The 27,013-nt window shown below is 50.0% G+C and overlaps 1 protein-coding gene across 2 annotated transcripts; it reads left to right on the top strand.

Moving 5' to 3' along the window:
* The first annotated feature begins 63 nt into the window (after positions 1 to 63).
* Positions 64 to 9,871, top strand: Mrpl21 (mitochondrial ribosomal protein L21). Of its 2 annotated transcripts, none has more exons than XM_059263869.1 (7): positions 64 to 202; positions 2,179 to 2,236; positions 3,512 to 3,597; positions 6,006 to 6,169; positions 6,795 to 6,847; positions 7,752 to 7,869; positions 9,668 to 9,871. In XM_059263869.1, exons 1-6 carry the CDS (start codon positions 103 to 105, stop codon positions 7,858 to 7,860), a joined length of 570 nt encoding a protein of 189 aa, XP_059119852.1. In that variant the 5' UTR covers positions 64 to 102; the 3' UTR covers positions 7,861 to 7,869; positions 9,668 to 9,871. The 2 variants fall into 2 exon arrangements, with proteins under 2 accessions (XP_059119852.1, XP_059119842.1); XM_059263859.1 differs by having other exon boundaries at positions 68 to 202; positions 7,752 to 7,855.
* The last annotated feature ends 17,142 nt before the right edge of the window (positions 9,872 to 27,013 follow it).

Genomic DNA, 27,013 nt, shown 5'->3' with positions numbered 1-27,013 from the left:
CAGTAGGACCCGTGTTCCCCTCTTCCTGGTGTTTCCCACCCGGATAGTGAGTCGAAGCACGAGGTTCACGCAGCTTCCGCTTCCGGTTGGGACTGTGGAAAAATGGCGGCGTCCATAGCGGCCTTGGCGTTGCCAGGCGCTTTCGGGAGGCTGGTGTCTGTATGTAGCCGCAGCATCCTGGCATCCTCCGGACCCGGAGCTGGTGAGACCAGGGAGGCCTGGGGAGGGAGGAAACAGAAGCAGTGCGCCTGCTGTTTGCCGCACGTCTGTCTGAGTCCGCCTTGGTGTCTGGTGTGTTGGTTGCATGCATCGTGAATATTGCACGGGATTTGGGAGTACGAGAACCTGGGATGAGAACGCGGTTCCTTCAATTCGTTGTTTAATAATAACAAGCGCTCTTAAACGTATGTGTAGGTCCTATATTACAAAGACGCAAACAGGCTCAGAGAATTGCCACCCAGGGCCATATAGAGGGGACTTAGAGAGAAGCGATTCTAGATAGGGTTTCAACGCCTGAACGTGGACATTTGTCCTCGGGCTGCTAGCCACCCTCGGATCTTAGACCATGGGATGAACCATCTTGAAGCATAACTAGTAACTTAGTAATGTGTCTTTAGTTTTGTCGGCCGAACTTTTTTGGGTTGAATTTGTGTTGTGTGTATGTATGTGTGCAGGTGGGTGCAAATGCCTGTGTGGAGACTGGATGACAATGTCAGATGACCACTATTTGTCTTCTACCTTTTCTTTTTCTTTCCTTCTTCCTTCCTTTCTTTTTTCTTTTAAAATTTATTTTGATGTTTGTTTGTGTATGAGAGGTGTCTTATATGTGCATTTTAGTGAAGGTGCTTTTGGAGTCCAAAAGAAGGGATCAGATATTAATCTCAGATTTGAGGAGAAAAACCACCAACCCAAATCATCATGGACAAATTTTTTTTATTCATGTACACAGCTGCTTCCCCCTAAGGCAGAGTTCAAAAGGTCAGCATTGGACATGGGTGAGATAAGTTCTTATAGTTCAGGAGTAGGGAGTTTCCAAATGGAGGATTTGGCAGGCAAATAGGGTTACAGAAGCAAAACGTAAGCATAACAAGTTGGTCATATTAACCTTCTGAAACAAAGACATGGTTGCAAGGTGGTCATAACAAGGTAGTCAGTTATAACAAGGTGGTCTAACAACAGGTGGTCATAATAACCTTTTGAAACAGAAGCACAGTTGCTGTTTCCTGGAACAGGCAGTACAGAACCATTTGTAGTTAAGGTCACAAGTGGGGCAAACCTGACCCTTGAGAAACAGATTTAATCATAAACATGAACAAACCTGGTTTGTCTTTACTCTAAGATGGCTTTCACACCTAAGATGGAGTCAGGCTGACTTATCACAGATTCCCCTGGAACTGGAGTTCAGGCAGTTGTGAGCTGTCATGTAGGTGCTAGGAAGCAAACTTTGCCCTCTATAAGACCTATCCCTCCAGCCCCTCCCCACCTTATTTCTCAAGGTTTCTTACTAAACCTGGAGCTGGCCATTTTGGTTAGATTAGCTGTGGGGCGTTTACCCAACCACCCCCACAGTTCCCCAGAGTTTTCTTGAGTGCGAGCAGCAGGAAATATTAGATAGAAGGATTTATTGCGGAGAATATCGCGGAGATAAACAGATCGAAAATAAAGGATAGCCTCGAGAGGGCCTGGAACCTATTCCAACGGGCCCCGACTGTCTCTGCCCCAGGGTTTTTATAGAGACGCCAAGGGGTGGAGCAAAAGACCTCCCCCCAGCACAGCCAAGTGCAGACCATCTCAGACACCTGCACTCAGGCCCGTGGTCCTAATCATCCTCTATGAGGACCTGCTGGGTAAAGCCACGAGGAACCCAAGAACAGGCTCCCACAATTAGCTAGTCAACCAGCCCCCGAGATCCCTTTGTCTCTATTCCCCAGTGCTGGGGTAACAATGGGTGGTGCTGTGCCTGGTGGATCAGCCTATTTTAATGCTGATGATCTGAACTTGGGTTCTCACACTCATATAGCAAGTATTTTACCCCCCTCCCACCCCCCAGCCATCATCAGTCATCACCTGGACTTTTCCAGAGGCAGGTTGTGATCCCATAGGTCAGACCAGACACTCGCAACAGATCTGTGCATTTCCTCAGAGTAACTGCCCACTATGTTTCTCTTGTTCTTACAGCCTCCCTCCAGTCTGCTTCTCGAAGATTCAATTCACAGAACACTTCATATCCACAAGGGTAATAATACCAATATGTGGGTTTGATGATTTTTTTCATTCCTTTGTAAAAATGTTACTTTCAAGTTAAAACTTCTCAAGTTGGGCAGTGGTGGCACAAACCTTTAATCTGAGCACTCAGGAGGCAGAGGCAGGCAGATCTCTGAGTTCGAGGCCAGCATGGTCTAGAGAGCAAGTTCTAGGACAGCCAGAGCTACACAGAGAAACCCTATGAAAAACAAAAACAAAACAAACAAACCAAAATACTTCTCTAAATTTGAGGCTGGGTGTGATGGCAGACTTGGTAGTATATGCCTTTAATCCCAGCACTTGGGAGGCAGAAGCAGATGGATCTCTGAGTTTGATGCCAGCCTAATCTAGATAGCAAGTTCCAGAATAGCCAGAGCTACACAATAGAGAGACCCTGTCTTTAAAACAAAACAACAAACAAGAACAGAAAAGTCTATATTTTGATGGGGTTGTGGGGGGCTATAGCTCAGTGATAGCATGTTTGCCTAACATACTTGAGGCCTTGGGTTCCACCTCTAGCACAAATGCATATACATATGCACTCACATACATGCAGTTCTATCCCCAACAGAAGTAATACATGCATGTATGCATAAGTTACATATATGCATACCCCCAGAACAGCATCTGGCATACAGGTTTGGCCCAAAACTATATAAGTAAGCCTGCTGTGTGGATAGTCTCAGCAGCAGAAGCCTCTTTGATTCTCAGAGGGATAAATTACAAAACATAGTCTGAAAACATGAAGAACCCCCAAGTGGCATTTCACTGAGTAGCCTGTTCTTCCGATTCTCCTGTGACAGGTCCAGCCCTCCTGCCAGACTTTTCCCAGCTCCCTCTTTCCATGTTCTCTATCTGTCCTGCCCAGTCACTGAACCTAATGGCACTCAGAACAGAGACTCTTAGAGAACAGCTCCTCTAGCTACTCCTGGTCCCCCAAGGTCACTGCCTGGCCACAGACCATGAGTTCATGTTCCTAGAGACTTTGAGAACTGGTATGGTGGGAAAGTGTCCATTCATTGCACAGATGTGCTTGTGAATGGCATGGACAGGCAAGGCTTAGGTCTGAAGTCTGCACATTCCCTTGGGGACAGAACGGTTAGAACTCCTATGTTAGTGATCTAGAGCCAGCGTTGGTGTTGTGGATCTCATAGCCCTCCATAGCAAGCTTCTACACACACCCTCTGACACCACACAACTGTTTCTTGGGCGCTTGAAGCTGCCTTTCATGTGCATGTGATGTGAACTTATGAAATGGCTTTTGCAGATACGTTCCTAAGACCTCCCTGAGTTCACCACCCTGGCAAGAAGTGGTTCTGCCAGACCCAGTTGAAGAGACCAGACACCATGCAGGTAAGACTTTGCAGGGGCCGTGCAGGGTGGCCTTTGTAGCCCTAGCACGTGGGAGGCCCAGGCAGGAGGATTACTGAGAGTTTGAGGCCAGCCTAGGCTCTATCTCAAAAACTAGAACAAAAAGGGAAATGAGTGGGTAGCACCTAGTGTCCATTCTCATGAGCCATGGAGGCAGTCATTGCCATGGAGCAAGATGACAGGTTTCTGAGTGCTCTGAGCCACAGCACGTGTGAGCAACATTTAAGGTGTGCCTTCACTGATAAACAGCCCTCCAGCACCTGCCCCAAGGCAGCCAAGTGATGGGAGTGGGGAGTGGGTCCACCTCCACCTCCAGATATGTCGTGTGTCGGTGCACGCCTGGCATCCCAACCCTCACAATCACAAGTTCGTGTCCAGCCTGGGCTACATGTCAGGAAAGGCAGCACAGCTCTGTCAGCTGCAGAGTCACTTGTGAGTTCCCGTCGTCGCAGGCAATCTTCTGGCATTTAACAGACTGTTTGAGATGCTCTTCAAGATAAATATAGTCCTGCCTAGGGGTCTGTGGGTTCGGTGGGAGGACTTCCCACAGATATCAGAATCCATGAATGTCGTGCCCTGATGGGGAACAGCAAAGTGTGCAGCCTGTGCAGGCCCTGCCTATCCTCTGGAGCCCCTTCTGCACTCTGCTCACCCCGCTGCACTCTGCTCACTCCACTGCGCTCTGCTCACTACACTGCACTCTGCTCACCCCACTGCACTCTGCTCACTCTGCTGCACTCTGCTCACCCCGCTGCACTCTGCTCACCCTACTGCACTCTGCTCACTCTGCTGCACTCTGCTCACCCCGCTGCACTCTGCTCACCCCACTGCACTCTGCTCACCCTACTGCACTCTGCTCACCCTACTGCACTCTGCTTACACCGCTGCACTCTGCTCACCCTGCTGCACTCTGCTCACCCCACTGCACTCTGCTCACTCCACTGTGCTGCGCTCACTGCTCTATACTCTGCTCACTCCACTGCACTCTGCTCACTGCACTGCGCTCACTCCACTGCACTCTGCTCACCCCACTAAACTCTGCTCACTACACTGCACTCTGCTCACCACACTGCACTCTGCTCACCCCACTGCACTGCGCTCACCCCACTGCACTCTGCTCACTCCGCTGCACTCTGCTCACCCCACTGCACTCTGCTCTCTCCACTGCACTCTGCTCACTCCACTGCACTGCGCACACCCCGCTGCACTCTGCTCACTCCACTGCACTCTGCTCACTGCACTGTGCTGCGCTCACTGCTCTATACTCTGCTCACTCTGCTGCACTCTGCTCACCCCACTGCACTCTGCTCACCCCACTGCACTCTGCTCACCCCATTGCACTCTGCTCACCCCACTGCACTCTGCTCACCCCACTAAACTCTGCTCACTACACTGCACTCACCCCACTGCACTCTGCTCACTACACTGCACTGCGCTCACTCCACTGCACTCTGCTCGCTCCGCTGCACTCTGCTCACTCTGCTGCACTGTGCTCACTCCGCTGCACTGCGCTCACTCCACTGTACTCTGCTCACTCCGCTGCACTGTTGAGGGCACCACCACCAGGAGAGGTCTGCATATGTTTGGTGCATACACCAGTTTTTTTTTTTATTTTTGTTGTGGTTTTCTGAATATTTTCCATCTGTCTGTCTTGGCCAGTTCTGTGGATGTTGAGCCCAAGGATACTGAAGGCTCTTCCTCATTGAGCCTTCACCAGGGATGCCAGGAGCTACTTCTGGTCTCGGTCTGTCTCCAGAGCAGGAATTGTCATGTCCATCCTATGTGTCCAGCCTTGGGCCTAGGGTTGGGGCTGGGTGCTCACTGGGTACCACTCAGGGCAAAGTTGAGGGCTAGGGGACTATGGCTTGAGCCAGCATGTGATGATGAGGGCAGAGAAGAAGTGTGGGGGAGGGCAGGAGGGCCCTGCCAACTCAGAGAGAGAGAATTCTGGCTCCTCAGGCTGCAGAAGGACTGTCCTTTCACTTCTCAGACTGCTTACACCTCACCCTGGGGTGTAGCCCAGGCTAGACTCAAACTCACTGCAGTCCTCCTGCCTCAACCTCCCAAATAATGGGGTTATAGGCATGTGCCATTCATGCTCAGCTTGTCCACTGGCTCTTAATTGATTTTTTTAAAAAGCAAAGCAAGGTGAGGGTCCCGCCCCAGAACTGCCGAAGTGACAAGCCCTGGCAGCACTCCTGCCAGCACCAGCCCAACCCTGAACCTGCCCACCGGGTGGGGAGGCGGGGCTGGACGACTGCAGGGTCCAGTGAGCACCCAGCCCCAACCCTAGGCCCAAGGCTGGACGACTGCAGGGAGCACCCTCACAAGTAGACGGCCGGCCGGCCCGCCGCCTGTCCAGTGGATGATTGCCAACTGCTGTCCTGCAGAGGTTGTAAGGAAGGTGAATGAGCTGATCGCCACGGGCCAGTATGGCCGGCTCTTCGCTGTCGTGCACTTCGCCAGCCACCAATGGAAGGTGACCTCCGAGGACCTGATTCTAATTGAAAATGACTTGGACGTCCAGTGTGGGGACAGGATTCGGCTGGAGAAGGTGAGGTGCAGGCTGTTTTGTGGACTCGGGGACTCAGGCACCAAACGGGCGTCACTGGGAGGGTTTTCTCAGCTATGCTGGAACCCAGGAATCCCAGCCACAGTGGATGGGGAGTAGGGTCAGTGTGGGGGCAGAGCAAAAGGAAAACCAGGGCTGGTGGAGGGCAAGGAGGCCGAGCTGTGCCTCCATAGCATTTTCAGTCACCATATAAACCGCCATTCGAGCTCAGAGCGAGATCTGTAGTGCCTGCTGTTGAAGGGAGGCTGGGAAGTTCCAGCATGATGCTGCTGGGCGGGCCGCAGTCATGGCAGCCAGAGCAGCTTGGTCTGATAATTTTATTTGTATTTGCGACAAAGTCTCTTGTATCTCAAGCTAGCCTCAAACTTGCTGTGTAGACAAGACTACTCCTGATCCTCCAGCATCTACCTCTCCAGCAGATGGAGGGGGTCAGAGAACAGCTTGCAGAGGTCATTTGTCTCCCTCCACTGTGGGCCCTGGGCCTCACTGTATTTTCAGTTTCCTGTCTAGTTTCAACATGTGGGCATCACCCACTCCCTGCTCCCAGTGGTTTCTGTGACCTTGGTGAGGAGCCAGGGATTAAATACGCTACATTTTATCCTCTCAGGTCCTGCTGGTCGGGGCAGACAACTTCACACTCCTCGGCAAGCCACTCCTCGGGTAATGAGCTGCTAAACACAGGCTTGGTCCACAGATGGGACACTGTGTGGTTGGGCCCAGTGGGGATTATCGCACATCACTCTGAGAGCTAGATGCAGCACCCTCCTATACCATTCTGGAAGGTGTTTGCTGCCCCAGGGGACATCCAGTCAGGTGACTGGTCGGTCACTGATCCGTTACAGTGCAGCCTCTCTTTTATTTTATTTTGGTTTTCTGAGACAGGGTCTCTCTTGTGTAACAGCCATGGCTGTCCTGAAATTCACTAGGTAGACCAGGATGGCCTTGAACTCACAGAGATCCGACTGCCTCTGCCTCCTGGATGTTGGGATCAAAGGCATGCAACACCATAGCCAGCAGCCAGTGTGGCCTTTTAGATCATCTTAAGGGCTGGTGGTTCGGCTCAGGAATAGGGTGCCTACTGTTAAGCTTGAGGCCCTGGGTTTATATCTCAGCACTACAAACAAAATTAAGAAAAAATAAAGTTTTCTTTGTTGTCTTTTTGAGACAGAGTTTAACTGTGTAGTCTGGTTAGACTGGAACTCACAGTGTATACTAGACTGGCTTTGAATTTGTGGCCATCCTCCTGCCTCTGCCTCCCAAGAACTGGGAGGCCATGCTCTTCATTATGCTTTCTTACTGTTTTCAAAATGTTTACAGTTTATAAACCAGATGTGGGCACATGTCTGTTGCTTCCTGCATAGGAAGCAGAGGCAGGAGGATCGGGTCAGAGTCACTCCTTGGATGTAAAGGGAGTTCCAGGTCAGTCTGGGCTGCGTGAGACCCCATTGCAAAGCCAGGAACTCTCCTCTGGGAGCTTCCCCAAGGTGTGAGTAAAGCTGAAAGCAATCAAGGAGGTGCATTATCAGTGCACCTTCAAATTGTTGTTTCTTTTCCTTTTTTCTAGGAAGGATCTCGTGCGAGTTGAAGCCACAGTCATTGAAAAGACAGAATCATGGCCCAAAATCAACATGAAATTTAGGAAAAGGAAAAACTTCAGGAGGAAAAAAAGTTAGTGCAGAACAGTGTGTTGAGGCCCGTGCTCCAGCACATGTGGTTGTCACCCATGTTCCCTGCCAAGTAGCTGAGCAAGACCAGGGTGATGTCATCCCTGATAGTCATGCCAGTGTTGTGTGGGGTGAGGGCCCAGAGCTACTCCCATGGCCCCAGCGTGACACGCAGACCACACGGCAGCTGTCACCCCAGCATGGCACCTGACTTGAGACACAGGGGGGCAGCAGTGGTACCTTGGGTTGTCGTGGAAAACCAGAAGCAACTCCCACATGAGCGGATATAGTTCACCCTCCATGGCACAGGTTGGGCTTAGGAGGTAATAGGATGGAAAGCTCCTGGCATGTGTGGTACATGTGACATCACAGGTAATTCAGAGGGAGACATGATTAGACGCTGAGGACCAGGTCCGTGACCTCTGCAGGAAGCGGAGGGGCCAATAGTGCTCCTTTGAAGTGCTTTGGTCACTAGGCAGGTCTGCATTCTCCCTTCTCAGTGATGCTGCATCGGCCAGTTAGGAATGGGCCCAGCAGTGTGGTGGAGATGCCAAGTACAAACCTCCTGAGTGGTACAGGCCGTGGCCAGCTGGCTGAGGTTTAAGGAGTTGAGGAGGCCTGTGACAGGATCAGGTTCATCTGAAGGCTGGAAGCAGAGGATGCTGAAGAAGCCCCGGAGCCAATGTGAGGAGAGAGGCTGAGGGCAGCGTAGGAGCGTTCAGGGTTGAGACGACAGTGCCTAGTACCAACGGGAGAAGGCTGCAGGCTGGGCCCCCGGCACCAGCTGAGAGCTGCCCCAGGGCTGCTTTAGCAGGAGCTGCGCGGGTGACGGGGCAGAAGCAAAGACAAGCTCTCCCACAGGGAGATTGCTCTCTTATAGTCAGCCCCACCACCACCCCCAGTAATAACAGTCCTAGGGAGGAGTGATGCCATGAGGCCGCTGACCTGAGTGAGGGCACGGTGGAGTCTGAGGGTGACTTCACAGGGCACTGCGTTCCCTTTGGGACGGGGGGCAAGATGGTGGTTGGCTTAGCTGTGGTGGTGGAAGTCATGGGGAGGCAGTGCCAGAAAGCGGGTATGTGGTGCTGAGGCCAGGTGGACCATGGAGGGCAGGAGGGTCACCAGTGCCTCTTGCCCTCCAGTCATTCTCTCTTGTCTGGAGTAAGGGGGTTCCTAAGGGGAAGTGCAGGGTATCCTCAATGCAGATGTCGCTACCCCCTCATTCCTGAGGGAATGCCTAATTGTTAGTCCCTAGTAGGTGTGACCCACTCCGTTACCTGCTTTGTTCTGATGTGGACATTTGACACTGTCCTCAAAGCAGCCAATTGTCCATGAACAGATAGAGAGCCACGAACACCATTCCCTACAAGGCAGAGGGGCCCCATAAACACAGTAAAAAGAATTTTTTTATCAGCTCCCTCCCTGCATCCCCCCCAAATAGTAACAGTGGCAGTTGCAAAGCAGTCCTAGGCAGTGGGATATAGTCTCATACCCACCCTAGTCAGGAGCACCATGGTCTATGTTAAGAGAGAACCTCGCCCATCCCTGTCTCCCAAAGTGAGTAGGCCCATCCTGCCCCGAGGCCTTAAGGCCAGCGTGGCTATTGGAGCAGACCCTTGACCGTGGGCTGCTGCGGTTCCAGCATCTGCAGTGGTAGGTGGGGCCCATGACAGGAGTGAGGTGGTCAGTACACATCAAATAGAGTGGGGCAAGGGACATGGCCAGGGCCAGGCAGAATGCACTGTTGGGGACAGCTGGTGCCCAGCTGTCTAGGAAGGAGATGAGGCCCGGCCCGTGACAAGGTTCTCTCTTTCAGTCATCGTGAACCCACAGACCATCCTCCGGATTAACACCATTGAGATTGCACCTCGTTTGCTGTGACCACAGAACAGATATCTAAGAAGCATAAAATAAACTCAGGTCTGCACTCAGGACGCTGAGGCAGGGGGATCACAAGTTCCAGGCCAGGCTGGGCTACACAGCAAGACCCTCTCTGATAATAAAAACAAAGTATTTTGTAGGAGACTGAGCTGGTTCATGCCTGATAATTGGTTCACATCAGCCACGTCTGAACAGCCATCACCCTGAGCCATAGCAGCAAGCCTGGAGAAAATGACTGGTCAGACCCACTCAAACCCTGGCCAAACTGGCTGCTTGGACAGACAGGAATGGTATTCTTAGCATAAGAGGGACTGATACCTGGGGCAGAGCGGGGCAAGGCCAGGAGTGGGTTTCCAGAACAGCTGCTGGAATTGGGCATGTGGCTCAGGTGGCAGAGCACTTCCCTAGCATGCAGGAAGCCCTGGGTTTCATCCCCAGCTCTCAGAGGCTGAGGCAAGAGGATTGCAAATTCAAGGTCATCCTCAGCTGCATAGTAAGTCCTGGGCCAGCCTGAGCTACATGACCCTGTCTCGGAAGGAAGGAAGCTGTGACTGGCTGGGTGATGTGTGCTGAGTATCAGCTGCTGTCCTTTGTCCCCATCGTCTGTCAGCAGAGGTCACAGCACAGGGTAGAGGAGGCCACAGTGCTTTCTGGAGACAGGGGCGATAAGGATAGGACAGGCAGAAGGGAGCCCCAACCCCGGGAAGAGTTTGGGGCTCTGTTGCTTGAGTTTTCCTGCCTGGCCCACAGTCAAGGCAAATCTCTCTCACCTGCCAGTCCCACAGCCACTCAGACCCGACCAAGTAAACACAGAGACTTATATTGGTTTCAAACTGTATGGCCGTGGCAGGCTTCTTGCTAACTGTTCCTATAGCTTAAATTAATCCATTTCCATTAATCTATACCTTGCCACATGGCTCGTGGCTTACCAGCATCTTCACATGCTGTTCCTCATCGTGGTGGCTGGCAGTGTCTCTCTGACTCAGCCTTCCACTTCCCAGCTTTATTCTCCTCCTTGCCCCGCCTATACTTCCTGCCTAGCCAACGGCCAATCAGTGTTTTATTGATTAATTAGCAACACATTTGCCACACATCCCACAGCACTTCCCCCTCCCCTTTTTTTTTTTTTTTTTTTTTCAAAAAGGAAGGTTTTAACCTTAACAAAGTAAAATTACATATAATTTGGGAATTTGGGCGTAGCTTCTCTTACTACTTCCTGCTGGAAGGGGGCTCTGTATCTTATGGGGAAACAAAGAAAATTTTAGAATTATGGAATAGTCCGTGAGGCTGTATCGTCTGAGCCAGATGCCTTCAAACCATTCTGGATGTTGGATCATCTGGGCCATGGTGTCATCGGAGACCTTCAGGGGGTCTTGGCTGGTCAAACCTGATGTATCTTAATCTTGAACAAATCCATAGCCTCTGGCTTTCTGTGGGAACAAAAGAGACTCTTTTCCAAAGCAACATATCCTTATATCCAAATTTTGAAGTCAAGGTATCTTTAAAATATACATTTTGGCATAACTCAACAGCTTTTACAATCAAATGTTTTTCTGCAGTTAAAAGTCCCAAAGACAACACAATCCAGATTCTCTGTGTAATATTCATCTTTACGTGGCTTATTTTTATATTAATTTTACTGTCTCTTTAAAGACTTTATTTTTTTAAACTATGTATTTATTTCTATAACTGTATATATCACCTTTTTTGTCTCTTTCAAGCCTACGTATATTTTACACTCATTGTAAACTATTACATCTGAATCTGTCTTATTGTGAATCTATTGCCTTAAACTGCAGCAGCTGTGGCTGCTGGCTCCGCCCACCTCAGCTTCCCAACATGGCTACGTTTACCGCCAGCTCTGGGAGCTATCGTGGGTCTATGCTTTTATCCAAGCAGCATGTAGCCCAAAAACCTCTTTTTTTGTTTTGTACCTGCAAAGTCTAAATCCACCATGCAGCTTAATGTGCCACTTGCAGAGGCCTCATTCCCACCATACTGCAGGTCGAGCACACACACCAGAAACCCACAAGTAGCTTAAACCAGCAGCTGCCGCTCATTTGAGAGAGACAATTAGGAAGCTGTTTTTAGCTCTGTTTTAGAATCTTTTTTCTCAGTTTTTAGGTGGAAACTCTTGCCACCATGTTGGACGCCATTTGAAGCTGGAGTTTTCCTGCCTGGCCCACAGTCAGGGCAAATCTCTTTCACCTGCCAGTCCCACAGCCTCTCAGACCCGACCAAGTAAACACAGAGACTTATGTTGCTTTCAAACTGTATGGCCGTGGCAGGCTTCTTGCTAACTGTTCTTATAGCTTAAATTAATCCATTTCCTTTAATCTATACCTTGCCACATGGCTCGTGGCTTACCGGCATCTTTACAAGCTGTTTCTCATCGTGGCGGCTGGCAGTGTCTCTCTGACTCAGCCTTCCACTTCCCAGCTTTATTCTCCTCCTTGCCCCGCCTATACTTCCTGCCTAGCCAACGGCCAATCAGTGTTTTATTGATTAATAAGCAACACATTTGCCATACATCCCACAGCACTTCCCCCCCCTTTTTTTTTTTTTCAAAAAGGAAGGTTTTAACCTTAACAAAGTAAAATTACATATAATTTGGGAATAATCAATAAAACACTGATTGGCCGTTGGCTAGGCAGGAAGTATAGGCGGGGCAAGGAGGAGAATAAAGCTGGGAAGTGGAAGGCTGAGTCAGAGAGACACTGCCAGCCACCACGATGAGGAACAGCATGTGAAGATCCTGGTAAGCCACGAGCCATGTGGCAAGGTATAGATTAATGGAAATGGATTAATTTAAGCTATAGGAACAGTTAGCAAGAAGCCTGCCACGGCCATACAGTTTGAAAGCAACATAAGTCTCTGTGTTTACTTGGTTGGGTCTGAGGCTGTGGGACTGGCAGGTGAGAGAGATCTATCCTGACCGTGGGCCAGGCAGGAAAACTCCAGCTACAGGGCTCCAAGGCTGTGACCTTGTGAGTCAGGCCCACCTTGGGAAGGAGGACCAGGAAAGTCACAGCCAGAAGCCTGGAGTCGCAGCCCATCCACGGGAACTGCCAGTCTCCCAGGGCAGCAGCCTGTATCCAATCACCGATTTTCCTCATTGTCCCAGCCGCCCTAAAATCACCCTCAGATGTTCAGTTTTTGAGACACAGTGTCACTCTACATAGCCCAGGCTGACCCTGACTTTGAAGCACTCCTCTGTCTCAGCCTTCTCAGTGCTGGGATTACATGTGTGCCGCCACTCCCGGGGGGGGGGGGGGGGGGGGGGATTTGGATTGGGGTGGAAGGCAGTTGCCCTGCAGTCTCTGGCCAGGTTCCAGTTGCCCTGCAGCTCCTTCTGTGTGCGGCAGGGGGCGGCACCCCACTGACCAGCTCCACCCGAAGCTTGAAAGGGGAGAGGGAGCTGATGGAGAGCAGGCCTCCTACAGGAGCCCCAGACTGGCTACTGAAGCAGGCCTTGGTAGGAAGGTGGTGGACAGGCCCTGGGTGTGGAGTGCATTCCTTACAGGAAGCCATGGCTGCAACCTGCAACTTCTATCAAATCAACCTACCTCCTTCTCTCTTTCTCTCTGGGGGGGGTGGGGGGGGTGTCACATGTGTGCCACAGAGAACAACTCTCAGGAATTAGACCTACCTTTACCTCATTCAAGACAGTTTCTTCACTATCACATAAGCCAGGCCAGCTGGCTGTGGAACTCATGGAGACTCCTGTCTCCGCCGCTCTGTAGATGGACTGGGATTACAGATATGGCTTACACATGGATTTGAACTCAAGTCTCCAGGCTTATACAGCAAGTGCTTTACACACTGAGCCGTCCCCAACTTCTTTTATTACTATTAATTTATGTATGTCTGCATATGGGGGGGACAAAGGGGGTTCAGATCACCTAGAGTTTGAGTTACAGGCAGTTTGTGTGTTTGTCAGATATGAGTGCTGGGAATGGAGCTCAGGTCCTCTGCAAGAACAATATATACTCTGAACCACTGAGCTCTCTGGCCCCTGGCCCCAGCCAATGTCTAACAAATTTCTCTTGCCGTTCAAAGTTCATGCTGGACCCAGGAAGCCATCTCTCTTCACCCTCCTGCTAGCTCAGCACCATCTCAGAGCCCCATCAGCCTGTACCATGGTTCTCAGACTTCCTACTGTTATGACACTTTAATACAATTCCTCATGTGCTGACCCCAACCATAAAATTATTTCATTGCTACTTCATAACTGTAATTTTGCTACTGTTATGAATCATAATTTAAAATGTCTGATATGCAGGATATCTGATAGGCAACTCCTGTGAAAGGGTCATTTGACCCCCAAAGGGGTCACGACCCACAGGGTGAGAACCACCAGTCTGCAGTTCTTTGACTTTGACTTGTACATGTCTACACTTTTTCTTCTTTTGTTTGTTTTGGGTTTTTTTGTTTCTTGGGGGGGGTTGTTTTGTTTTGTTTTGTTTTTTGAGACAGGGCTTTTCTGTGTAGCCTTGGCTGTCCTGGAACCTACTCTGTAGACCAGGCTGGCCTCGAACTCACAGAGATTCACCTGCTTCTGCCTCCCGAGTGCTGGGATTAAAGGCATGCACCACCACCCCCTGACTCATTGTTTTGTTTTAAAGTTTTTAAGGTCCTAGCTATGTATGTCAGGCCGGCCTCAGACTCCATATGTAGCAGAGAATGATCTGGAATATGTAATCCTCATGTCTGCCTCCACTGGGATCACTGGTGTGAGCGTGTGCAAGAACACACACTATTCTTACAGTGCTGGGGGCGGAACCCAGAGCTTCATGTATACTAGGCGAGCACTCTGCCAACTGAGCTCCATCCCCAGCACTGTTGGTTTGGTTGGTTTTGGTTTTAAATTTTATTACTAGTGTGTTTGTCCAAGATTGAAGAGAAGTGTCTGAGCTCACATGACAAGGCCCCATCTCACCAGCTTATTTTGTCCGTCTTTGAAGACAACCTCTTGCAGACTGGTGGGATGGCTCAGCAGGTAGCGGTTTGCCACCGAGCCTGCTAACCTGAGTCCAGTCTCCCAGACTCTGACTCTGGCAGATTGTCCTCTGACCTCCAAACAAACTTTAATGTAAAGGTTTTAATTATTTATTTATGTGTACCACCTGTGTGAAGGCGATCAAGGAGGCCACTGCGGCCTTGGACCTGGAGTGACAGGGGTCGGGAGTTGTCCTGTGGGTGCTGGAAACCAACCCCTGGTCCTCCACAAGAGCAATAAACACTTTTTGAGGCAGGATTTCTCTATGTAGCCCTGGCTATCCTGCAACTCATTCTGTAGACCAGGCTGGCCTTGAACTCACAGGGATCTGCCTGCCTCTGCCTCCCCTACCACCTGGAGAGCAGTAAGCATTCTTAACTGCTAAGCTACCTCTCCAGCCCCAGTAAATATAATTTTAAAAACAAGCTTGTAATCCTAGTACTTAGAAGGTGGAAGCAAAAAGATCAGAAGTTCAAGGCCAGCTTTGGCTCTATGGGAAATTTGAGGCCAATCATGGCTATGGGAGACCCTGTCTCAAAAATAGAGCCAGGCATAGTGGTATATGCCTTTAATACCAGTCTTCAGGAGGCAGACGCAGTTGGTGCTGTGTGTTCCAGACCAGCCTGGTCTACATAGCAACCTGTCTCAAAAATAATTAAATTGAATTAAAAAATCCCCAATTTCATTCTACCGGTGAGCCAGATGTGGCCCTCATGAATAGTTTGAACACCTCTCAAATGTGGCTGTCTCACAGTGGCTGTGTGTGAGGTCCCAGGTCACCCTCAGGAGGGTTGTGTCAGACAAGGCTAGTGAACCAGAGTTGTGGGAGAGACTCTAGCCTGTGTCTATAGGCACCCACCTAGGCCTGGTCTTCAAAGCCCTCCCTGTGTGGGCTGTGCTGTGACAGTAGCAAGGTTCGTGGTGGCCACAGGACTGACAAGGAGTCTGTCCCAGATGCCACAGGACCTCAACTCTCCCTTTGCATGTGGCTCTGGGGACTGAGCTCATAACAGCAGGGCGCTGCGCCTTTTCCTCCAGTGTGTCCACACCCCAGACCTGCAGCAGCTCCCCAAGATAACAGATGTACGTTTGGAAGGTGCAGTGCCCTTTGACCCACATCCGGCACAAGCACCACCTGTCCCCTGATGGCCAGCAGCTCCAAATGCAGAGACGGGAGATGGTGCAGAGGCCCAGCTGCCTGAGGTCTAGCTGTGTGTCACCTTCCTCCTCTTCCATCCAGGTGACAGCTTCAGGGAGACAGTTCTCCACTGGGGGCCTGCAGGTCCAAGAGCACGGGTATGGGACCACTGACCAAGCCACTGGTGAAGGCTAACAGCTGGCAGCATCTTACTGCATTGCCTCAGGAAGCACGGGGCTAGGGAGATGGCTTAGTCAGCTCCCTGCCTGGCACACAACCGTAAGGGTCTGTTTGAATCCACAGCATCGGCATTAAAAAGCCAGGTGCTGCCCCAGCAACCTGAGTTCTCCGCAGGATCCACAGAGTAGAGGGAGAGAACTGATTGCCCCAAGTCGTTTTCTGACCTCTACAAGCATGCCCTATCACATAGGTGCCTAACACACACACACACACACACACACACACACACACACACACACACACCCCACATAGATAGATGATAGATAGATAGATAGATAGATAGATAGATAGATAGATAGATAAAAGGACTTTTTTTTTAAGGTTTGCATGGGGGCTGGAGAGATGGTTCAGTGGTGAAGAGCACAGGCTGCTCTTCCAGAGGACCCAGGTTCAATTCCCAGCAACCACATGGCAGCTTAAAACTATCTGTAAACTCCAGTCCCAGCAGATCTGACACTCTTACACATACATGCAGGTAAAACACCAATGTACATAAATGAAAAATTTTTTTAAAAGCTTGGCATGATAGCACATCAGTACCTTATTGTGGAATAATCGCTTTGTATACTGTGAAAATGTGTTGTTCTCATTGTTAATAAAAGGCTGATTGGCCAATAGCTAGGTGGGATTTTTCTGGACAGAGAGAATGCTGGGAGGGAGAAAGATAAGAGTCTGAGGAGTCTTGAGCCAGATGCAGAGGAAGCAGGAAGTGTACAAAATGAGGTAACAGGCCATGAGCCATGTGGTAGAACGTAGATAAGAATTATGGGTTAATTTAAGCTGTAAGAGCTAGTGAGCAATAAGCCTGTGCTATCAGCCAAGCATTTATAATATTGAATATTTCGTTGGTTACTTGGGAACTGGCGGGCGGGAAAGAAAAGTCCACCTACAGCTTGGGGTGTAGACACAGGAGGATCCCTAAGGTTCACAGCCTATCTAGCTGAACTTGTGTGCTCCAGATTCAGTGAGAGACTTTGTATACAAGAAAAAAAAGCAGAGAGCTGGGTGTGGGTGTGGGTTCATTCAGCCAACACTGGAAAGGCAGAGACAGATCAATCTCTGAGTTCAAGGCCAATCTGGTCTACATAGTAAGCTCCAAGGTCAGCCAAGGCCTTCTACATAGTGAGAGCCTGTCTCAAAAGGTTGAGGGGGGGACAGAAGCAGAAAAATCAGGCTTGTGGGCACCCACCTTTAATCCCAGCACTTGGGGTGCAGAGGTAGGCAGATCCCTATGAGTTGGAAGCCAGCCAAAGCTACATAACAAAAACGCATCTCAAAAAAGCCTCTAAAACAAAACCAAAGAGGGTAGGCCAGTGAGATGACTCAGTAGGACTAACTGTACAAGCCTGAAGACCTCGGTTCAATTCCTGGAACCCACATAAGGTAGAAGCAGAGAATGGATTCTGTTGTTTCCTCCAACCTCCACAGCAATGTGCAGCACATGCACACCTACATGAGTATGTACACACATACACTACACAACAGAACACACACAAAATAATACATCACACTGTGTTGAGGCCACCAGCAAGATGCCACCCTAGTGCACAAAGGGCAGTGCCCAGGCTCAGGAGACATAGCAGAGAGACTCCTGGGCACTGTGGGGGCTTTCCCTCCATCTCCTGGGGATCCTGGTCTCATCAGAACACATTCTGTGTTTGAGGCTGGGGACCAGACAGCAAAGAGATGCTAGTCCATTGGACTCACTCCCCACCAGCTCTGAGCAGAAGCACTGCCCCTCTGCTAGTCCACATGGGCAGATTGTGCCAGACACTCCAGCCCACCTCACCACTGACTGCCCTTCCAAACCCTGTCTCTTGGCCACCATGACCACCGCACATGTCTTCCAGGGCAGGTGTTAGACAATGGCTCCTCTTCCTGTTTCATGACCTAGAGCCCCTAAAACCATTCTTTCCAGAAGGACAGGATTATCTTGCTATCTGCAATAAGCATGCTGTTGTTTTGGTTTTGGTTGACATGGGGTCTTGCTACATATCCCAGGCTGGCTTCACATCAATCCTCTTTTCTCAGCCATTCCAGTGTTGGGGCTGTAGGTGTGTGCACAGACTATTGGCCACACCTGGGTTTATGGTGTTGAGGGGCTTTATGGGTGGGATGGTACAGGACCAAGGATATTAGGGTGGGACCCAGTTTTTGGCAAGAGCAGGACTGGAGATTCAGTTCTATGAAAACACAGGCATGCACCAGACAGTGGTGGCGTATACCTTTAATCCCAACACTTGGGAGGCAGAGGCAGGTGGATCTCTGTGAGTTCAAGGCCAGCCTGGTCTATAAAGTGAGTTCCAAACAACCAAGGCTGTTACACAGAGAAATTTTGTCTCAAAAATACAAAATAAACACAGGCATGCATGTGCATAACAAACACACACACACACACACACACACACACACACACACACACACACACACACACACACATACACCCCTTTGATAAAGAGGCTGTCTAAGAAGTTCCCAGATGTCCTTGGCAAGGAAGCTACCTGCTGGTGCATCAAAGCCAGTGTGAAGCCTGGCTAGAGCCACTCTTGGATGGAGGGGTTGTAATGTGCTTGAGAGGACTGTGTAAGCCAGTGTAAACAAATCCGTAGGAAAGCATCATGTCTCTTTCACCTGGATGTTTCTGGGCAGAGAAGTTAGGTGGCTGAATACTTCCCCCACCTAGCGCTGTGAAGTCAAAGCCTGCAGCCAAACCCTGGGATCCAGGCCACAGCCTGGAGAGCAGGTGTGTCTTGTCTGACCAGTTGGCTTGGGGGTGAAGGTATTCTTTTTGGAGCAGCAAATGTTCCCCTGGTTATAGTAAAACACAAGCAGCTGTTAAGTTTCAAACCCAGGACAAATGGCTAAGGTGCCTGTTCAACATATCAAAGTGGACTCAGCCTCCAGGTTCTTCCAGCATCCCTCAGTCCCTACCTGTTATAGGTTGTGGCTGGCACACCCCACCCTCTACCCTAAACTCTCCAGCCAGGGGCCGGGCTTCACTTCCCCAGAAGCTCTTCCCTATATAATCCAGACATTTTGGTTACCCGCCCCTTTTGTACCTTGGGCCTCCTGGCTGCTGCACCTGGTTCCCTCTCTTTACTCCACTCCCCCACCCCCTGGCCACCTCCCCACATGGCCCAGCTCAGTCTTTTCATGTTCACTCTGGGCTCTCCCAGATGTCCCTGCCTCTGACTATGCTCTCCCACTATCTACAATAAACTTTCTCCTCCACCACACCTAGGAGCAGCCATGTCCTTTCCTTTCCCTTTTCTTTTTTCTTTTTCCACTCCCCAGCTCTATGGTTTGGATCTTCTGTCCCCTAAGGCCCATGGATTAAAGGTTTGGACCCCACGGTGATGGTGCTCTTAGGAGGCAGTGAAACCTTTAGTAGGTGGGGCCTGTCTAGTAGGAGGAAGTCCGTGCCCTGGTTGGGGGTCACATCAGCTGGTTTTCTTGTTACTATGACAGAATACCTTACACAAGCAACTACCAGAGGGAAGAAAGGATCTTTTTTTGGCTCAGGATGTAAGGGACAAAGTCCATCACGGTGCAGTCACAGTGGCACCAGCAGAAGGTAGCTGCTGGTCACATTGCACTCCCAGTCCGGAAGCAGAGGCAGGTGACGGCTGATGCTCAGCTCATTTTTTTATTCAGTGTGGAACTCCAGCTCAGGGCAAATCTCCTCGCATAAGGAGGTGTGTCTCCTAGGTAGTTCCACATCTTGACAATGATGGAGCCATCCCTGGAGAGGAGAAGCCTGCTTTTCCATCCCTGGCTTCTCTCCTCCACTCTCACATTTTCTCCTCAGTTCTGTGAGGGAGTAACCCCCTCCACCAAGGGCTGTCCTGCTACAACCTGGCCCGAAGGCACGGGGCCAGCCCCACACCGAAGGAAACCTCAGAAACTGAGTGAGACTCAGCTTCTCTCCCTCCAAATGGATTTTCTCAAGTGTGTTGTCATAGCAACAGAAAGGACCACAATGGGTTCATCCTGTCCTGTAATCTGTTATTAATCAGGATGTGAAATAGGAGCTTGTGGTCCCCTGAGCTCCCGTACTGACAGAAGATTCAGGCATTCGAGAGTGGATGGACCCTGTAAAGAACTTGCTGCTCCTCCAGAAGACTTCAGTTCCCAGCACCCACATCAGGAAGCTCCCAACCACCGTTAGCTCCAGCTCCAAGGGATCCAGTGCCTTCTTCTGGCCTCCATAGATACGACTTTCTCTCCTCCCCTCCCCTCCTCTTCTCTTCTCTTCTTCTTCTTCTTCTTCTTCTTCTTCTTCTTCTTCTTCTTCTTCTTCTTCTTCTTCTTCTTCTTCCACTCTTTCTCTCTCTTTCTCTCTCTCTCTCTCTCTCTCTCTCTCTCTCTCTCTCTCTCTCTCTCTCTCTCTCTCAAAGAGCTCTTAGCTGGACAGTGGTGGCCTTTAATCCCAGCGCTTGGGAGGCAGAGGCAAGCAGATCTCTGTGAGTTTCAAGACAGCTAGGACCACAGAGAAACCCTGTGTGTGTGTGGAGAGAGAGAGAGAGAGAGAGAGAGAGAGAGAGAGAGAGAGAGAGAGAAGGAGAAGAAGGAGGAGGAGGAGGGAGAGAGAGGGAGAGGAAGAGGAAGAGGAAGAGGGAGAGGGAGAAAGAGGTCTTTGTGTGTGTGAATTCATACGTGTTCAGTTCATGTGGGTGTAAATGTGTATGCTCATGTGTGGAGGCCAGAGTTCAACACTTTCTCAGTCATGTTCCACCTTAGTTTTTGAGTTTATCTCCCACTGAATCTCGCTCCCTAATCTGCCAGACTAAGTGGACAGCAAGTTCAAAGGAGAGCAGCTGGATCTCAGGTGAGGAGAGACTAACTGCCACCCTCTCAGACGAGAACACCAACAAGCTCACCTTTTTTTTTTTTTTTTTAAGGCTTGTCTATTTAGGGGCTGGAGAGATGGCTCAACAGTTAAAAGAACTTACTGCTCTTACAGAGGGCCAGGGTTCAGTTCCCAGCACCCACACAGTGGCTCACAACCATCTGTACTCTGGTGCCAGGGGATCTGATGCCCTCCTCTGGCCTCCACAGACACCAGCCATGAGTGTTGTGCACGGACATACATGGAGGCAAACACTCATACATAGAAGATAAAACTAAACCTAAAATGTTAAAATATATTTATGTGTGTGTGTGTGTGTGTTGCCTGCATGTATGCATGTGCATTGTGTACAGGACATAGAGGCTGGAACACAGTGTCTGATCCCCTGGAACTAGAGTTTTAAGTAGTTGTGAGTCATCAGATGTGGGTATTGGGAACTAAACTCAGGTCCTCTGCAAGAGCAGTCAGTGATCTAACTTCTGTGCATCTCTCCAGCTCCAGGCCTGCTGTCATTGATGTCTCTAGCTGGTAGTCACAGCTGGTCTGGTTGAAATGGTAATGGCTCTTCTGCCCAGAGGACATTGTTCCATAGCACAGTCTCTGGGGTGGAAACTGCCAGTAAGAACTGTCCTGCCTCCTGCAAAAGAGACACACACACACATACGATGGCTGTAATTCTTAACTTAAAAAAATATCTAAGCCAGGCGTGGTGGTGTACACCTTTGATCCCAGCACTTGGGAGGCAGAGGCAGGTGGATCTCTGTGAGTTCCAGGACAGCCAGGGCTACACAGAGAAACCCTGTCTCAATAACAACAATAAAATCTACTTTTAAGTTTTGTTTATATGTATGTGTGTGTGTGTGTGTGTGTGTGTGTGTGTGTGTGTGTGTGAGTGTGCTGTAAGAAAGGCTGTTTAATCCCAGGGATTGTGTGTTGCCAGACAATTGTGTGTTGTTGGGAACCAAGCTCAGGTCCTCCTGAAGAAGCACCTCTCCAGCCCCATGGCTTTTCTTTTAAACTTTCAATATATCAGAATTCCAAAGGCCCTCAGAGCTTTCCCAGCTGAGAGTCTTTGGGGTGCAGGGCTGAATGAAACTGTGGTGCCCAATGCTCGAGGCCTGGTAGACTAGTGCTGCCCCTGCCTGCCGCCTGTTCCAGCACATGACCAAACTTAACGTCCCTTTCTATAGGTGGTAAAGTTGGGTCACATAGTGGGTGAAGGAATCACAACTCAGGGTAAAGGAGTGAACTGGGCCTGTACACAGGGGTGTCCTCTCTTACACAAAGGCCTTGAAGATGGCTCAGTGAGTAAAGGCACCTGCAAAAACTGATGACCTGAGTTTAATTCCCCATACCCACATGGTGGAAGGAGAGAACTGACTCCTGGGAGTTGGCCTTTGACCTCCACATGTGCACCATGCCATGTGCATGTCCGTATACATGCACACAGACAGCAAATAAAATCTAATAATTTTTACAAGTCAGGAGCTTTTTAGCTCATTCCTGCCAGATTCCTCTGAAGGCGAAGGTCAGGTACAGAGGGGCCCACGGCTGTTTTTGGAACCTGGTTAAACCTAACAGAAGCCTGCAACCTCAGGTGGTCCTCCCGGGAAACATATCCACCCAATACAATCACGGACTGGACTAACAGTTCCTTTTTGTTTCTATTTTGTTTTTAGGGTTTTTTTTTTAAAGATTTATTTATTTTGCTGTGAGTGTTTGGTTCCCATTTATGTCTGTGTACCACACGTGTGCCTGGTGTCCTGGGAGGTCAGAAGAGGGAGTCAGATCCCCTGGAACTGGGGTTATGGATGGTATGAATGCCGTATGAAGGCTGGGAATTGAACCCACGTCCTCTGACAGAACAAGTGCTCTTTTTATTTTCAGAGCTGAGGACCGAACCCAGGGCCTTGCACTTGCTAGGCAAGCGCTCTACCACTGAGCTAAATCCCCAGCCCCTAGAACAAGTGCTCTTAACTGCTGAGTCATCTCTCCAGCCCCATGTTTGTTTTGTTTTTATGAAACGGGATCTCATGTAGCCCATTGGATCTAACACTTCCTATATAGCTGAGAATGGCCTTGAACTCCTGGTCTTCCTGCCCTTCATCTCCCATATGAGTGGCAGGTCACTTCCCAGCAGAGGAGAGAGCTGGGAAATCCCTAGGAACATTTTTTTTTCAGACATAGATAGATGGATGACAGATAGGTTGATAAAAAATAGGTAGGTAGATAGACAGTGGATAAATGGATGGATAGGTAGACAGATGATAGATAAGTAGATATTTAATGGATGGATGGATAGATGATAGATAAATACATTGAGAGATAGGTGGACATATAGATGACAGATGGAAGGATGGAGAGATAGGCAGATGACAGATGGACAGACAGATGGATAGGTAGATGGATGATAGAAAAACTGATGAGATGTAATAGATGATGGAGGGATAGATGGACAGATAGGTGAATAGATGATTGATAGTAATAGATTGACAGGTGTCAGAAGATATATTGGTTGATAGATTGTGGGTAGATGGGCAGATTCTAGATATAAGTAGATGATAGATAGACAGACAGACGGACAGATAATAAACACAGCAGATGCCAGATGCATGAGAGATGGCTGAGAGGCAGCTAGAGGCAAGCCTGTGTCTGGAGTAAACACTGTTATTTCGACAGTCTGAATTCTCTGATGGAACCAAAGAGCACACGTCATCCTGGAGGGCTGGCCAAGGCTGCAGGAAGCAGAGGGTGTCTGACTGGACCGCCTCTCCCTCTGCACACACTGCCTCAGGCCCAGCACATCGAGCTCTACTTTAGAGAAGATTGATTCTCAAAGGCTCTGGGAGCGTTGAGGCTCCCAAGAATGTCTGAAGTGAACTTTTTTGTTTGTTGTTGTTGTTGTTGTTGTTGTTGTTGTTTTCAAGACGGGGTTTCTCTGTGTAGCCCTGGCCATCCTGGAACTTGCTCTGTAGACCAGGCTGGCCTCAAACTCAGAGATCCATCTGCCTCTGTCTCTGCCTCCCAGGCGCTGGAATTAAAGGAGTGTGCTACCACTGCGCGGCTTGAAGTGAACTTTTAAAAAAACTCCCTCATGCAGGCTGAGGATGTAGCTTGGTCTGTAAAGTGCTTGACTAGAAAGCATGATGCTCGGGTTCCATCGCCGGTGCTGCATCAGCTATCAGGGTGTGATAGCTTACATCTGTCATCCCAGGATTTGAGCGGTGGAGACAGAAGGACCCGGAGTTTGAGGTCATTTTCAGCTACACAGAGAGTTTGAGGGCAACTTGGGCTGCATGAGATCGTGCCTCTGCCTCCAATAACAAAGTGGTGTGTGTGTGTGTGTGTGTGTGCCTCTGCCTCCAATAACAAAGTGGTGTGTGTGTGCCTCTGCCTCCAATAACAAAGTGGTGTGTGTGTGTGTGTGTGCCTCTGTCTCCAATAACAAAGTGGTGTGTGTGTGTGTATGTGTGTGTGTGTGCGCGCCTCTGCCTCAAATAACAAAGTGGTGTGTGTGTGTGTGTGTGTGTGTGTGTGTGTGTGTGTGCCTCTGCCTCCAATAACAAAGTGGTGTGTGTGTGTGTGTGTGTGTGTGTGTGTGTGTGTGCCTCTGCCTCCAATAACAAAGTGGTGTGTGTGTGTGTGTGTGTGTGTGTACATGTGTGTATATGTGTGTACAGGGTGCATTCACCACCTAGGTGGGTATATGTAAAGGCCAGAGATTGAGGTGGGAATGTCATCCTCAATCATCCCTCACTCACGAGCCTAGACTAACCAGTGAGCCTCTGAGATCCACCTCCCTCTACCACCCAGTGCTGGCACTACAGGCCCACACAGCCCTGACCAGCTTTGACTTGGGTGTGGGGATCCAAACCCAGGGCCTCACGCTTGCCCAGCAAGTGCTTCATTCACTGAGCTGTCTCCCCAGCACCCCCAATTTGTAAGTGGGTTTCGTTATTATTCAAGCTGGCCGAGCCAGTGACAAGGTAATGAACAAGATCATGGCGGAGTGTCGCCACAGTACCAGGAGGAACAGGGCGTGAACAACAGGGAGGTCCTGCCTGAGTACGATGGCAGGCCAGGCACCCCTCCTACCTCACAGCAGACTGTAAGGATGTTGACACCCGGAGTTTGACAGAAGGAGGTGGGGAGAGATGCTCAGGCAGAGGAAACAAGAGGCAGAAAGCTCCTGAGGCAGCAGAGCAGAAAAGGCTCACTGTTGAAGGTCCTTGGGAGGGAGGAGACACCGGGGGCCAAAGAGATGATTGTCCTTCAAATGGGAAGGGCCATGGGTTGCACTGTCCCTGTGGTCAGGACCAACATGGGCTTGGATGCTAATGAGTTTACCCATGTCCAGATGGTTTCTGTGTCAGGTGGCACCAGGGTAGAGGTCTCAGGCCCACATACAACAAAATGCAGCTTGCGGAGCCCAGGAGCATATCAAACTGAGTCCAGAGGCTTCTAGCTCCCACTGAAGCCCAGGCCCCAGCATGCACTGGGCTCTCAGTAAATACTGGAAGCCAGGCCTGGTGACTGGGTCTTGTAATCCCAGCACCCAGGAAGCTGAAGCAGGAGGACTTCCATGAGTTTGAGACCAGCCTGTGCTACACAGAGAAGTCTAGCCAGCCTGGGCTACAGAGTGAGACCCTAGCTCAAAAAACACATAGAAGCTGGGTATGGTGGTACAAACCTTTAATCCCAGTACTCAGGAGGCAAAAGCAGGTGGATCTCTGTGAGTTCGAGGCCAGCCTAATCTGTACGTACAACTCCAGGCCACCTAGGGTTACATAGAAAGACCCTGTCTCTAGCCGGGCGGTGGTGGCGCACGCCTTTGATCTCAGCACTTGGGAGGCAGAGGCAGGCAGATCTCTGTGAGTTTGAGGTTAGCCTGGTCTACAAAGTGAGTTCCAGAACATCCAGGGCTACATGGAGAAACCCTGTCTCTAAAAAGAACAAGAACAGGAAGAAAAAAAAACTGTCTCAAAAAATAAATAAAAACACAAAACCTGTACTAGGGTGATCACTCACTGGGTAACTGGATAAAGTACCTGTTTTATAAACATGAAGACCTCTGGTCAGCTCCCCAGAACCCACACAAAAGCCAGTTGCAGCAACACACACCCCTAACCCTGTGCCTGAGAGGTGGAGACAGGTGGATCCCTGGGGCTCACTGGCCAACCAGCCCAGCCTACCAGCAAGTTCCAGGGCTCTTGAGAGACCCTGTCTCACAAAAGCAAAGGGGACAGCTCCTAAGGAGGTGGTCCTCTGCCTCCACGTGCGCACACACACACACACACACACACACACACACACACACACACACGTGCATCTACTCCTACATGCAAGCATGCACATACCCAAATAAACATGCTTCAGCTGGCGGCCAGGGTAGCCCCCACACGCCTGTAATGTCAGCACCTGGGAAATAGACACCGTGGGATTGGCTCACCGTCGCTGTTACAATACAGAAATCGTGCTGAGGAGCAGAGTCCAGGCACAAATGCCACTCATTGTGTGACTTCACTTCTATGAAGTCCATTCTATGAAATGTCCAGAACAGGCCAGTCCACAGGGACAGAAAACAGACCGATGGTCCCCTGGGGCCGACAGAGGGCAGAATGTGGGAGTGGCTGCTGATGGCAGGCGTTTCCTGTCCGGTAGTGAAGGTTTCTGAAATGGATGGAGCCGGTGCTTGCAGGGCTCATGAAATACTGTAAACCCCGGTTGTCAAGGCCGGGGTTGTGTCAGGTGACAGTCATGTGTCGCCAAGGCCAGGGGCTTCTTTGCTTGGTTTTGTTCTTGTTTATTCGTTTTGTTTTGTGGCTGGCCTAGAACTTGCTGTGTGGGCCCGGCTGGCATGGAACCTGCTACAATCTTCCTGCCTCTGCCTCATGCCTTTTGGGATTGCAAGCATGCAACACCAAGCCCTACATTTGTTTTATTGCTCCTATTCATGTGGGTGTTTGTGTTCGAGAGAGAGTCACGGCATGCCTGAGGCAGTCAGAGGACAGCTTGCAGGAGTCGGTTCTCTTCTTCCACCATGTGAGTCCCAGGG

Source organism: Peromyscus eremicus, chromosome 1 (genome assembly GCF_949786415.1).
Source record: "Peromyscus eremicus chromosome 1, PerEre_H2_v1, whole genome shotgun sequence".
Taxonomy (NCBI): Eukaryota; Metazoa; Chordata; class Mammalia; order Rodentia; family Cricetidae; genus Peromyscus; species Peromyscus eremicus.
The sequence above is the reverse complement of the archived record's forward strand: the minus strand, read 5'-3'. Positions and strand labels throughout refer to the sequence as shown.

Coding starts and splice junctions, on each gene's coding strand:
- Mrpl21 (XM_059263859.1), top strand. CDS start 103: ATGGCGGCGTCCATAGCGGCCTTGGCGTTGCCAGGCGCTTTCGGGAGG. Junction 203..2,178: donor ATCCTCCGGACCCGGAGCTG/GTGAGACCAGGG, acceptor TTGTTCTTACAG/CCTCCCTCCAGTCTGCTTCT. Junction 2,237..3,511: donor AACACTTCATATCCACAAGG/GTAATAATACCA, acceptor TGGCTTTTGCAG/ATACGTTCCTAAGACCTCCC.